Source organism: Protopterus annectens, chromosome 13.part0 (genome assembly GCF_019279795.1).
Source record: "Protopterus annectens isolate FY-2018-M chromosome 13.part0, PAN1.0, whole genome shotgun sequence".
Taxonomy (NCBI): domain Eukaryota; kingdom Metazoa; phylum Chordata; order Ceratodontiformes; family Protopteridae; genus Protopterus; species Protopterus annectens.
Genome location: NC_056747.1, coordinates 816120484 through 816133360, shown reverse-complemented (window position 1 = coordinate 816133360; position 12877 = coordinate 816120484). Strand labels below are relative to the sequence as shown.

The window sequence follows — 12877 nt, the reverse complement described above, 5'->3', positions numbered from 1 at the left end:
GAGACCTCTCGAATAGTACCAGAGTCTAAAGTTCACAAAGCATCTCTGAAAAGAAGAAGAGTTGTTCCTGAGGGGAACACCCATAAAAGGGAGATGGGATTTCCAAACTATGAAATACCCCTGAAGAATAATGGACAGGACCCAGGAATCCTTAGTAATCTGTAGCCAAACAGGAAAAGAGAGAGAGGGGTGAAGAGACAGAGGAAAGTGGGTGGGAAGAATAGGATAGTCAGACAGCACTTGTTTTATCTGGAAAAGGATACTTCTGAGGCCCAGAAGTCTGAGTAGTCTTAGCATTAGGAGCTGGCTTGCCACCCTTTTTACCCTTAAGAAGAGGACAAGACTGCCTGCAAACAAAGGCTGGCTTATTGTGGTAGTTTCTCTGAAATCTAGACACAAGAGAAACAAGCACATGTTTAAGTTCCTGTAAAGCCTTACCCTTATCCTCAAGGGACTCAAACATAACAGCAGAAGGTTCTCTAAATAAATGTTTACTATCAAGAGGGGCATCCATCAACTTAGCCATAATAACATCAGGCAAAGGCTGAAGCCGAAGCCAAGAATACCTCCTCATCACTGACCCAAAAGCAGCAGCCCTAGAGGAAGCATCTGCTGCATCATAACTACACTTGATGGAATGATGGAGCCACCTGGGAGGACGTCCCTAACAGGGAAAGAGCAGTTGTTTTGCCCTTAGAGTCTAGAAGATCAGAAATAACCTGACAATCCTGGGATAAGAGAGCTAACAAACACCTAGACATATGGGTCTGATAACTAACAGCCCTAAAAGCCAATGTAGCAAAGGTGTAAACCTTCTTGCCTAGCCTTCCCATGGTCCTGCTGTCTTTGTCAGACGGCAGTAACTTGGGAGAAGGAAGCAAATGAGAGGGCTTCTCAGAAGCTACAGATACCACAGAGGGGTCAGCAGAAGGACACATGTACAAAAATTTACAGTCTTCAGGCACCATATAGAATCTATCAGGTTTCTTGGGAACAGGGGGCTGAGAGTCTGGAACCTTAGAAGCATTGGAAAATGCTTCCAACAAGGCAGCCAAAACAGGAGGAACAGCAGAAGACTTTGAAGAGTCCATATGCAGCAACTCATAATATCTTTTATGCAACTCAGAGGGGTCCCTATTAGAACAATGAAAATGCAATATATCGAACAGCTGAAAAGTCGAATATTCCGTACCTCGAGATTATTTTTGTGAGAGAGTGGTACAGTGAAGACTGGAAAATTTGCCCTTTCCTCACTGTAGTGTGATCTCGGGTTGGTATATATAATAAGCGGGAGTGTGGGGGGTGCAGCCCCCTACAAAACAGATTTCGAGGTCCGGAATATTCGACTTTTCAGCCCTTCGATATATTGCATTTTCATCATTCTAACAGGGAACCCCTCAGAGACCCGAGCACAATCCCATTTAAAGAACTCCATCATCTTGAAGATTGTGTCCCCAAAAGAAATTTCTTTAAAGGGAGTATCAGGACTGGTAGATTCCTCTTCCTCTGACTCATATTCCAAAGGAGAAGGAATCTGAGAGGAGTACGCAAGAGATTCCTCATCTGAATCCAGGTCCTCCTCAGAGAAATCCTGTTCCATGGGTCTTTTTAGGGGAGCACAGGACCAAGGGGAGGCTGGAACAGTAACTCCTTGAAGAGGTTGCAATGCCATCAAAGCACTAAACAAGCCCTAAGTGAAGCCTTTCCATTCACTCTGTGAATCTTTAGGAGCAAGAGGAAATATGTAGTCTTTTGCTTTTTCTTCAATAGGATGTCTGCCTTATAAAATTTGGAAGGCTCTGACCCAGGACTGCACTGAATAATGGTAATAGATACTTCTTCTCTGACTAAAATCTGAAGAACACCCCTAGGCCTCTCAGAAATAATTAGCCATGGTTCCCCCTGAGCATCCGAAATGGACGTCTGCAAAGCATCCTTGGACATGCTTAAAGCCGGATCCCTGCAGACCTCCAACCTGGTTGCAGCAGAGGAATCCAATGACAAAGGTGGGTGAACCTTCGGGCATTCACTCACCTCGGAAGAGACGCCTGGTGGAGGCTTAACAGCAGAAGATTCCAGCTTAGGCTTCTTGGCCTTCTTCTTCTTCACTGACAGCTGTCACACGGAGTGGGAAGTACCCCCCATAGTGTCTTTCGCAAGAAGCTTAAGACACTGATTTTCAAGACAGACTGCCAAAGACGACAGTCTGCTACAAAGTGTTTTTTGCACAAAGTTCAACAAACAGAACAGGATGTATGGTTGTGAACGGTACCAAGCAAAACAGACATTGTTTGTGGCAGTCTTTATGGGGAATCTGTCTCCTACACTGGCATTTACCCTTCTTGGCTGACATGAAATCCCACAAGCAGCAATAAAAAAAGATAAGCAAAAACGAACCCCAATGGGACACTTCTCTGCAACAGCTAAGTGAACCAGCAACAGAACTGGCATTCCAACAGAAGATCAAAAGATGGCACTCAGACTGGCGGCAAAGAATGGTATATTTGATCATCACCTTTATGCCCTACACTATGAAAGGAGCAAACACGTGATGTGCAGCGTACCATAAAGAGTACAGTTTTGTACCTACCATAAATGTAGATGTTCGAGTGCTAATACAGCTGCAGTCATAACAGATGGGTTCTCCTGCCGTAAGGCGGGTCCTCGGTCGGCCGAATTCCAAAGTCTAGGTACGGCGTCGGTTGCCGTCGCTTCTTCCCTGACGTCAGTGCGACAGGGGTATAAAGGAACCAGCCGACGCCATTTTCTTCAGTTTTTCTTGCCCCAGATGTCAGGTGCCCCCAGAAGGAAGGCAATACATAAATCTGTGTGATAATGCAGTGCAATATAATCAAAGTACAGTAGTTGCAAGCAAATACATCATAAATGAATACCCCAATCAGGTTGTATGAGGATATGTTAGCCTATAGGCCTGTCCCAAGAGGGGAAGGAGGGAGGGAAACCTGGACTGCAGCTGTATTAGCACTCGAACATCTACATTTATGGTAGGTACAAAACTGTACTATGTTCATCGTGCATACAGCTGCAGTCATAACAGATGGGTTGAATCCCAAAGCTAAGAAAGGGGTGGTAGGCACTAGTTGGAACTAGGCGGAGCCAAAATGCCCTGCAAGACTGCAGTGGCAAAGCCTGCTCTAGATTTGGAGTATAATGGTAGGTTGTAGTGCTTGGAGAAGGTATGCACAGAACTCCAAGTGGCTGCTTCCAATATATCCTTGGTAGGAACTCCTCTGAGGAAAGCTGCAGAGGTGGCTGTGGCCCTGGTGGAATGGGTTCTAATGCCTGTAGGAACAGTTTTGCCATGAAAGGAATAGCAAAAGCGTATGCAGTGGGCTATCCATTTTGAGATTATCTGTTTGGAAATTGGCTTCCCTTGAGCTCCTACCGCATAGGCCACAAAGAGCTGTTCTGATTTTCTGAAAGGCTTTGTTCTGTCCAAATAATAACGCAGTTGTCTGTGGATGTCCAAGGAATGTAGTAATCTCTCCCCTTTGTTTTGAGGATTAGGATAAAAAGTAGGTAAATGTATGGCCTGATTTAAAGCTACCCTGGATACCACGTTAGGCATAAAGGACGGGTTGGTTCGTAATGAAACTCTGTCCTGATGGAAGATGATAAAAGGCTGGACAGCCATGAGAGCCTGTATTTCTGAAACTCTACGAGCTGAGGTGATAGCCAGAAGGAAAGCTGTTTTCCAGGACAAATATTGCAAATCTGATGAGGCAGCTGGCTCAAAGGGAGGCAAGGTCAGTTTTTCCAGAATGAAATTAAGATCCCAAGCAGGTATTGGTTGTTTCCTTGGAGGCCTTAAGTTCTTAGCCCCTCTGAGGAACTGTCTTAAGAGAGGGTGAGAGAATAAAGGTGGATCAGTGTTGTATTCTGCAGAAATAGCTGAGGCATGGATTTTGATGGAGGAGAATGAAAGTCCACTGCTTAGCAGTTCAGCCAAATATTGTAGTATTTGAGGTAAATTCAGTTTTCCTGGATCCTGGCCCTTTTACTCATTCCAGACACAAAAACGTTTCCATTTTGCGGAGTAAGCTTTTCTAGTTGATGGCCTTCTGGCCTCCAAAATTACATCCTGCACCTCCTTGGAGAGTAGGGCCTGTTGTGATGCTAAGGAATCTTCCATGCGGCTAGATTGAGTGTTTTTAGCTGGCTGTGAAGAGTTTTGAAACTGTGCTGAGTCAGAAGAAGAGGCATTAGAGGCAGGATACATGGTGGGGAATGCGTCAGGCTCCTCAGGAGTGGGTACCAGTGTTGCCTTGGCCAGTCCGGAGCAATGAGAATCATCTTTGGTCTGTCTGCTCTGGTCTTTAATAGAACTTTGGGCAGCAGAGGAAGAGGTGGGAAGGCATAAACTGTCATTGATTTCCAACTGAAAGAGAGAGCGTCCACTCTCCAGGCCTTTGGATGGAAGATCCTTGAGCAGAATTTTGTCAATTGATGATTCTTGTGGGAGGCAAAGAGATCTATGTCTGGCCTTCCCCATTCTTGGATTATTTCTGTAAAAACTTTTGGATGCAATTTCCATTCTTGTGGATCTGTCATATTCCTGCTTAGGTTGTCTGCCAGCGTGTTTTCCTTGCCTGGCAAGTACTGTGCTTGTAGTTCCATTTGTAAGTCCATGGCCATGTTCCAAAGTGACATGGCCAGTCTGCATAGGGGGTAAGAATGTGTTCCTCCCTGTTTATGTACCACATAACTGTGGTGTTGTCCGTTCTTATCAATAGTTGACCTGGTTGTAGAAGGTCCTTGAAAGCCATAATAGTATTGATTACTGCTAGCATTTCTTTTTGATTGATGTGAAGGTGCTTTTCTTTTTGGGACCATTTGCCCTGAATGCACCGATCTGTCATGTGCGCCCCCCCAGGCGTAGTCCGAGGCGTCTGTTGTGATGACTTGATTTGCTTGAGGCTTGCTGAATGGAAGACCTGCGTTTGTTTGACATGCTTGAGCCCACCACAGAAATTCCTTTTGCAGACATGGAATTAGTGGTATTATTGTTTCCAGACTGTGGCTGTGTTGAGGCCATATGTTTTTCAGGTACCATTGTAGTTTCCTCATATGCAGCTTTGCACATGGGATTAGTAAGATGCAAGATGCCATGAATCCCAGAGCCTGCAGGATTTTCCTTGCAGTCAGCCTGGTGCAATTTGCTAGTGTTCTGAAATATTGGATTAGTTGCCCCTGCTTCTCTGGCGTGAGGTAGGCCCATCTGGGTGTTTGTGTCCAAATTGGCACCCAGGAAAATTATCTTCTGAGAGGGTATTAGTCTTGATTTCTTTTTGTTGACTGTGTATCCCAGAGAGTTCAATAACATTATTACATAAGCCAGATGTTTCAGAAGAATGTGCTTGCTGTCCGCTTGGATCAAGCAGTCGTCCAAATAGGGGTAAATTTGTATCCCTTGAAGTCTGCAGTAGGCAATTACTGATGCCAGGCATTTCGTGAATACTCTGGGCGCAGTAGATAAGCCAAAGGGCAATGCAGAAAATTGATAATGAGTTGAACCTGCAAGAAATCTGAGGTACCTTCTGCAATTTTGTCTGATTGGGACATGCAGGTATGCCTCCTTGAGGTCCAATGTTACCAGCCAAGACTCCTTGCCCAGCATGGGAAGAAGTTGCTGTAGAGTGAGCATCTTGAATTTTGGTGCAGTAGAAATGTGTTTAGGATGGATAGATCCAAAATAGGTCTCCAATCTTTTCCCTTCCTTGGCACCAGAAATAGCCTGGAATAAAAACCTTGACCTTGTTCGTGCGTAGGTACCTCTTGAATAGCTTTCATGTTTATGAGATCTGTAATTTGCCTTTGTGCCTCTGCCCTTTGATTGTGTGGCAGGTTTGGCATGCCTCTCATTTTTGGAAGGGTGTGAAAATGGAATTTGTAGCCTCTCTTTATAATGTCCAGGATCCATTTGTCCTTTGTGACAATATAACAATTTTTTTGAAAATAATGCCAGCTTTCCTCCTAAAGGGGCTGCCATTTGAGACCTGGTTGGCATGCAAAGGGGAAAGTCATTGGGTTTGCTTTCTGAAAGATTGCGAGTTGTCCTCACCACCTCTTCGTGTAGGAGCTTGCCATTGTCTGCCTCTAAACGATCCTTGGGCTTGTCCTCTGCCCCTCGGGCGCCTGTATCTGCCTCTTTGGGGTCTGTCTGTGGAAGGAAAGGACCAGTTTTTGGAAGGCCAATTTCTACTAAAACGTGGGGGTTGAACCTGTAGAAATTCTTTCACAGTTTGCATTGATTTAGCCTTTTCCTCCATTTTCTTTAATACCTCCTCAGCATTAGCACCAAATAGTACATCCTTTTGAAGAGGGCGTCTAGTAATTTAGCTTTGACATGATCAGGCAAGGCTTGTTCCTTGAGCCAGGCATGCCTACGTATGACTGATCCTGTAACAGCAGCTCTACATGAGGCCTCTAGAGCATCAAAACCACATTGTAAGGTATGCTTACCCACTTGTTCTGTACTATGCATCAAATCCTGCAACTCCTTCAAGTCTGGTTGTTCAGGTTGTGACATTTTACTTTTCAATTGTGATAACAAAACTGTTGGTATTTTAGCATATGAAACTGACAGTTTAAGGCCCTCATGGATAAGGTAGCCGAGGTATATACCTTTTTTCCCCACCTTTCTAAGGATCTGGAATCTCTCTCGGAAGGCAATGGATTTTTAGCAATGGAGGCCTTAACTCCCTTGGGGCCCTGTGGGATGGTTTCTGGGTCAGCAGCATGGCTTTTGTATAGAAATTGGTGTGAGTCAGGAACCCTGTAGTACCTGTCAGGCTTAACTGGAGCTGGAGGTAGAGAGTCCGGGTTAAGGCAGGCCTCCGAGTAAACATCATCTAGGATGTCCAAGACAGGAGGTATAGCCAGAGGCCTGTGCTGAGGTAGCAAGAGAAATTCCCTGAGCCTTTTCTTGGAATCTGAATAATCCTGGCCTTCCCAGTGGAAGTGTTCCCTTAAGGTATGCAAAGTTTCCCCAAATGAGTAATCCTCAGGGGGGGATACAGAAGGGATGGACTCCTCCGCATCAGAGTCTTCAAAAGGGGAGTAAGAATGTTCCTGATCATCAGAGTGCTCTGAAAAAATGGAGCCCTGATCAGAGGAGGGGGAATCTTCCTCCACTCTGGGCCTTTTGTCCGGTGGAGGCGGAGAACCTCTGATAAGAGTAATTAAATCCTCAGCCATTTTAAGCATCTGTTTCTTAGGCATGGGGCCTGGAGATGGGCCCTGTGTAGCTGGTCTCAGAGTGCATGGTGGCTTTAGATTTTGTGAAAGCCTTGATGGAGAAAGAAGAGGAAGGTCTGAAGACACCTTGAGTGGAGGTGGACCTGTCCACATTCTGAGTTTCAACGCCAAGAGTGGCTTTGGCATCTGTAGTCGGGGTGTGGGCCGAGGAGCCTGCGACCTCGGGCACAGGAGACACCGTCAAAGAAGTGTCATCGGTAGTCAGGGGCTGCGTAGGCGCCTCACTGAGAACCGGACCACGTGTAGTCGGCTTTGGCGTGGTGTCGGTAGAGGCCGCGGACCTAGTGTGTCGGTCCTTGTCTCTGCGTTTTTTAGACAAAACCGGAGTCGGAGTATCCGACGACATAGTATAGTTAAATGCTTTCCCAAAATAATGCTGGGCGAACTCCGCCCGACGCTTTATAGTGCGTTTGTTGAATGTAGCACAAAAGCGACAGACTGAGACACTGTGGTCTGGGCCTAAACAAGGTATACAGAGGGAATGGAAATCCTTATGCGGTATTTGCTTCCCACAAGAAATACAATTATTAACTTTGTCTGACATCGGTCTGAGGCAAGAAAAGTTTCCCCAACTGGGTACTTAGCTTTTAAGAAGACTTCGGTTTCCAAATTTTCATAATCTCAGGAGCTGGCCGACCGGCACTTGCGAACTGCTTCTGCTTCAGGCACCGTGCGGCAAGAAAGACTGAAGAAAATGGCGTCAGCTGGTTCCTTTATACCCCTGTCGCACTGACGTCAGAGAAGAAGCGACGGCAACCGACGCCGGACCTAGACTTTGGAATTCGGCCGACCGAGGACCCGTCTGATGGCAGGAGAACCCATCTGTTATGACTGCAGCTGTATGCACGATGAACATCAACCTAAAGGCTTTGGTACATTGGCCAGACATCAGGCTGCCCTTGGCAGGGGATCTCTAATGTAATGAATACTGCAACAGTGATACGGAAGAACATCATATCATACATATAAAAACAAAAGAGGCCCCTCCTCCACCAAGCATTTCATCAGGATTCTACACTTTATGAAGCTGTACAACACACCACCAGTAATGCCAAAAATTCACATACCCGAATCCTGACTACTGGAAAACATGCTCTCCCTATTAGTGAAAAGTAACAGCTGCATTTAGCTGAAAGGAAAATTAGTCTGCACACTTCAGATGACTCTTAAGAAAACACAAACACATGACAGAAGCTCAGCCATCATGCTGTCAATAAATTGCTTGAAATTAGAAGATAAAAGCATTCCCAAAGCACATTAATCAACAAGAAACAGTAAATGCATAATTTTAGCTACTTACCACCATAGCTCGCACTTTAAGAGACTGAGCAGGGTTCATTTTGCACAGCTGTCGAAGTGCCTGAGTTCTGCTACGTCCTCCAGGGCTCTCCTCATCCTGACGTTCACCATTCTTTATTAACCCCCTACAAACTTAAAAAAATGATTTAATCACATTAGCTCTTAATGTACTTATTACTGTTTGCATATGAATAAGCTAAATGACCAGGACCATACTAATCGTCTATTGCACCATCTTTCAGTTCTGCAAAAGTTCATCTAAACAATATTCAGCATGACAAGAACATACTCCATGGATGCATAACTTGCAGATGTGCTTGACAGCTGACTTCTTAAAGTGAAAAAATAAATAAATAAATAAATGAGATATATATATATATATATATATATATGTGTGTGTGTGTGCGTCAGTATATGTTAAGTGCTGCTCAGTTTTATGGTAAATATTTGGTGTTTCCCACAGATGGTGCACTATCTATAGTTAGAAAGTTTCAATTTAAAGACTGTTATTGATGCTTTACATCTCAGCAATAACTGAAACAATAGAGGTAGTATTAAGACAGACATGATGGGATACATAACTAACCATAACCTGTACTCCATAGACTAACACACAGTTAATTTTCTTCATTTTCCTTTTAAAGTCAGTACCTAAAAAAATAAATAAAAAACTACAGTTATGCACTTAAAATAAACTAGATACTTTCAACCTCATCCATCCAATACAACTTGTGGCTTCTAGAGCTGCTTGTAGTATCTGAGTCAACAAAACTACTGCTCCAGCTTCCAGATCCTTTAAATTTTTCTTACCAATAATGAACTGGCAGCAGAAGCTCCTTCAAACAGAGTTTGCTGCAAAATGGTACACCGAAATATGGTAAAAAGCTCAGAATAGGAAGACAGGCCCTTTACGTCCTCTGGAACTAGAAACTGAAAGAGGGACATGGGAGGGATGTCATACTGGACAGATGAGGATGAAAGGATCCAGCTTCATGGTAAGTGCATGACCTTATCCTATTCACTCCGTCCATCCAGTCTGACTTGTGGGTCAAAATACCCGGGTAGCTACTTCGCACTTGGGTGGCATCATAATGAGACCCCTGAGGATAGTGGCTCCAAAGGACATTGTATCTTGAAATCATGTCCATATTATAATGTTTAGCAAAGGTGTGTACTGCAGTCTATATAGCAAGTGCACAGATTTTGTCCAAGGAAGAATTCCTGAAGAAGGTGGCTGATGTGACTGCCATTGTAGAATGAACTTTACATCTATAAGACAATGGTTGGTTGCTGAAAAATAAATGTTATGAAACTGGAGATCCAGCTGGACAAAGTAATTGTGGAAACCTTGGAGCCAAGCTTACTCAGTGCAGAAGAAACAAAAGCAGAGGTTAGTTTTTAAAGCCCTTACTTTTGTGAAAGTAAAATCATAATTACCTGTGCACATCTAAAGTGTAAAGCAAATATTCATCCTTGTTGGAGTGATTGGGATAGAAAACTCCCAGAATAATAGGTTGATTCAAATAATATCTAGATACCATCTTGAGAAGAAATGAGGGATTAGTGAGCAATGAAACTGTCTCTATGAAAAAAGCAAATAAGGTGGGAATGAAGATCTTGGCTGAGGTTATAGTCACAAGCAGCAAGGTTTTCCAAGAATGGAACTTTAAGGAAGTGGAACACACACTGTATCAAATGGGGACTTTGTTAACGCCTCTAACACAAAACTGAAATCCTACTGAGGGACTGGTTTCTCTGAGTGGAGGGTGAAGCAGGAATGTACATTTGCAAGATCTTTAACTCATTCATTCCAATGGAGCTCAGGAAGTTTGCACTGTAACTTCCAATGGGCAGAGCCTAAGCCTTTTGACAGAATCAAATTATGTCCTCACATTTCAAACAAATGTTCATATCTCTGGAACCATAGGGGTTATGAAAAAAGTATCAATGGCAAACTCTTCAGCACCAACTATTTGTATAGTGGTAGTATTCTTTAGGTTCTAGGTCTTAAACCGCATTTTATGTCACAGTAAACATAGTAACTATTACATTTGTAATATTTTGTAAGCAACTTACAATATCTCAGCAACCACTCAAGTTACACACATACTGTCAGCAGCATTTTATTCATCTAGCTGACAGCTTTCATTTTTATTTATTTATTTATTTATTTAACATTTGTTTGCCGGGAAAGTCCAACTTGGAACAAAGCCAATTTTCAGTAGAGGCCCAGGGAGAAACGCTCCAGATGTATGTCTTTGTGACTATTTGAGGCTAAGGAGTTCTGTTTGTGTTACCTGGTTGTTGAGATATTTAGAAAAATGTAAAAATTATATCTATATAAATTAATATCATAAAAACAACAGTTAATATTTATTTAACTGCACTAGCCAGAGATCAAATATGAATGCAGTTGAGTTTGCTATTGTGTAGGCTTTAAGATGAAATGCTTTAAAACATTGTACATAACATGGTTTTGGAATTATTGGTGCAAATATGAACAAGTAATATTTGATGCCTAGAGGTGTCTGTAGGAGTTAACTGCAGATGCACCTGGAGGCATCACTCGGATGTATTGAGTTAAGAAGCTAGTGAGATGGAGTCGAAACGTAGGTGGAAGTTAGAAATTGGGGCTAACTGGTCCTTCATAGTTTAGTAACTAAAACCCGAGGGAAAAAGCTGCAAATGAAAGAAGATGACTTGTGGAATAGATGCGTTGAAAGGGTTGATTCTTTGAGCAACTGTCCAAGCTGCAAAATACCTCCATTTATTCCTGTGTACTTTACAGGTAGATTCCTTCTGGGATACAAAAAGAATGTATACTACCTCTTGTAACAGGGAAGGGTCTCTAGCCATTATCAGTATTTGAGAAACTATGTGGTTTACTTAAGGTGAAGAAGATCTGGATGAGGCAACACAGAGGGGTTAAGAAAGAAGATTCTCCTTGGGATCCAAGCACTAGGTGGGATCCCTGATGTGAAGTCTCAGCAGAGGGAGCCAGATTTGCCTGGGCCAGTATAGGGCAATGAGGATCACAGTGGCTTTGTATACGATAGCCTTCTCTATGAACCTGGACATCAGGGGCAGAGGAGGGAATGCACAAGGATGCCCACTCAGCCATTGTCAGATTAGAATGTCTCTTGGGGACTGCCCTTTTGGGAGAATTGGGGTAAAATAATTGATACATTTGGTGCTGACTAGGTAGGCAAAGACTGCAGGAAGGACAGCCCCAATGCTGAAATATTTGATGTGTTACTTTTGATTTAGGGACTACTCGTGAGGCAAAAAAATGGATTAGTTGAGCTTGTCTTCGAGACAATTGGCTCTCCAGGAATCTGCACTGCTGTTAAAAAAACAATGCAAAGTGATTGCCCATTGCCATCCTCTCATAGTTTCCCAGCATAAGGGGTTAAAGGACCTGGTTCCTCCCTGCTTGTTCATGTACCAAACTATTGTCATGTTGTCTGTTTGGATGAAACTCATCCATAGAAGTAAGAAGTCTTGAAGTTGTTGCAATGCTAAGAGGACTGCTCTCATTTCCAAGGCTTGATGTGAAGGTTGTCCTCGTGTTCTGTTCATGTACCTTGGAACATCCCCTCCTGATAATGTGCTCCCCACCCAAGTCTGTTTCCGATGGTGGGGGAGCAACAGAAAAGACCTTCTCAGAGATACAAACAGGGTGGTTAACAACCAGTGAAGACGAGTCATGCAGAGAGTGGAAATTCGAATTGGCACTGCCGATGGATCTGTAAGTTGCGACCAATGTGCTCTAAACAGCCACTGTAGAATCCTCGTATGGAAGTAATTCAACCACTAGAGCAAAAGAAGCCAAGAGCCTTAGTATCCTTAGGGCAATAGCAGCAGTAGGAGATAAGTGAAGGAAATCCTATATCGCCAGTCTTAAGGACTGAACTTTTTCTGGAGGAAGAAATATGGTGCAGGATTTCATGTAGAGGTGGCATCCAATAAACTGTAAGGATTGGGCTGGCTGCAGTCGTGATTTCCTATAGCTGACAGAAATGTCCATGAACAGGCAAAGTTGAAGCAAGTAGTTTCTAGCACTGACAAGAGATTTTCTCAACGTGGCAGCGAGGAGCCAGTCAAAGGTAACGGAACACTGATCCCAAGCAGCCTCAAGTTCATTGCTACCATGGCCATGCACAGTGTATTTATAGTTTTAACAATTTTATCAGGAGATTTCTGCTACAACATAGCACCCACATCTACCACATTATTTTATTTCATTTTCTGTCTCCCATGCTTAAGAGATCCCAGTAGTATTGCACTGTATTACATCAAT

The 12877-nt window shown here is 43.5% G+C and overlaps 1 protein-coding gene across 1 annotated transcript in view; it reads right to left on the bottom strand.

The window, feature by feature from the left end:
- The window catches only part of INTS2 (integrator complex subunit 2), a 1434855-nt gene that overhangs the window by 1170065 nt on the left and 251913 nt on the right, over positions 1 to 12877 (bottom strand). The window contains exon 5 of the mRNA XM_044054536.1: positions 8579 to 8709. Within this exon, the coding sequence (XP_043910471.1) occupies positions 8579 to 8709 (131 nt within the window). The remainder of the gene's footprint in view (positions 1 to 8578; positions 8710 to 12877) is intronic.